Genomic DNA, 1,695 nt, shown 5'->3' on the forward strand with positions numbered 1-1,695 from the left:
GGAGGTGGCCATGGCAGCAGTAGTTAGGGAGTAGTGGATAATGAAATTTAATAGGTCCTCAACTGCCCACTCAGGAGGCGTGGGAATAGTTCTATATCATAAGAAGGACGAGGCCATCTTAAAAAGGATGAGGCTTATCTCACTGGGCTAGCTACGACCCTCAAAATGGGAGTCAAGCATTTAAAAGTAATTAGTGATTTGAACCTAGTGGTCTGCCAGACCAAAGGAAGCTTCTCTTTGAAGGAACCTAGCTTAGCCTTGTACAAGACAATGGCCCAGAAGGTGGAGGAAAAGTTTTCAACATTTGAGATAAAGCATGCTCTGAGGAGCGAAAGTTGGTATGCAGACGCATTGGCCGCATTAGGATCACAAATAGTGTTTGAAGGAAGTAGCACCAAGATAGAAGTCAGCAAACAGAAGGAGTCCATTATTGAAATGCTGAACGAGATATTCCAAGAAGAAAGATGTGAAGAGGATTGGAGAATTCTCATAAAAAAAGCTTTGATCAAAGAAGAAGATATGGCAGAATTGAAGGCGTTGAAAGACTACACCTTGGTAAAAGGAGAATTGTACCACAGAATGCCGAGAGGAATCCTATCAAGATGTATGGGGCAAGAGAAGGCCCAAAGAAAGCTAAAGGAAGAACATGACAGAACCTGCGAGTTCTGCAAAGAAGTCAGCCTTTACCGCAGACTTCAAAGGACAAGTTTCTATTGGCCAAGCATGGACAAGGATGCGGACCAAGTCCAGACCCAATGCGAGGCCTATCAGCTTGCAATAGATAGAGAGAAAAGCTATGTTGTCTTTATCGGCGAGGATTGGAGGAACCCGTTCATGCAGTACCTAGCAGAAGGCATCCTGCCGTAGAAGCATAGTGAAAAATACAAGCTTAAGAGGTTGGCAACGCATTACTTTTTGCATGACGGAGTCCTTTTTAAAAAAGGGTATGATGGAGACCCGTTACGATGTTTAGGTCCTGAAGAAGCAAAGGAAATGACAAAAGAGGTACACACAAGAGAATGTAGGGAGCACCAAGGGAAGAAAAAGTTATACAAATGCCTGCTACAGATGGGTTATTATTGGCCCACCATGAAGAAGGACACAACAGAATTTGTGAAGAAATGCCACAGTTGCCAAGTACAAGCCAACCTGATTCACACTCACCCACAGAATTTACATAGCTTGGTCACCCCATGGCCCTTCCACACTTAAGGGCTTGATTTAGTGGGACTAGTTAATCCACCATCACATGGGTACATATGGATCCTAGTGGCTATGGAGTATTTTACCAAGTAGGCCGAAGCAATGCCACTCCGTAAAGCCACGGAAGGGGCAATGGCAAATTTTGTCAAGGAAAACATAATTGTTAGGTTTGAAGTACCCCACAGGATCATCAGTAACAATGGCACACCCTTTGTCAACAGCAATGTGAGAAAGATGCTAGAGTTTTACTAGATCAAACATCATCGGTCATCGTCCTATTACCCTTAAGGGAATAGGCAGGCAGAGGTAACAAACAAGGCACTCATAAAGATCATCAGTAAAATGAGCTAGGAGTATACTGGGGGATGGGCGACACACTTGTTAGACGCCCTTTGGGATTACCGAAACTCACCAAAGTCAGCCACAGAGTTTTCACCATTCTTTTTAGTTTATGGAACAGAGGTGATGAGCCCAGTAGAAGTAATGACTCCC

At 43.9% G+C, this 1,695-nt stretch overlaps 1 protein-coding gene across 1 annotated transcript; it reads left to right on the plus strand.

Moving 5' to 3' along the window:
* The first annotated feature begins 270 nt into the window (after window positions 1-270).
* Window positions 271-867, plus strand: LOC115980977. The gene has a single exon (XM_031103167.1). It carries the CDS (start codon window positions 271-273, stop codon window positions 865-867), a length of 597 nt encoding a protein of 198 aa, XP_030959027.1.
* Window positions 868-1,695: the final 828 nt, after the last annotated feature.

The sequence above is a fragment of the Quercus lobata genome, chromosome 3 (genome assembly GCF_001633185.2).
Source record: "Quercus lobata isolate SW786 chromosome 3, ValleyOak3.0 Primary Assembly, whole genome shotgun sequence".
Lineage (NCBI taxonomy): Eukaryota > Viridiplantae > Streptophyta > Magnoliopsida > Fagales > Fagaceae > Quercus > Quercus lobata.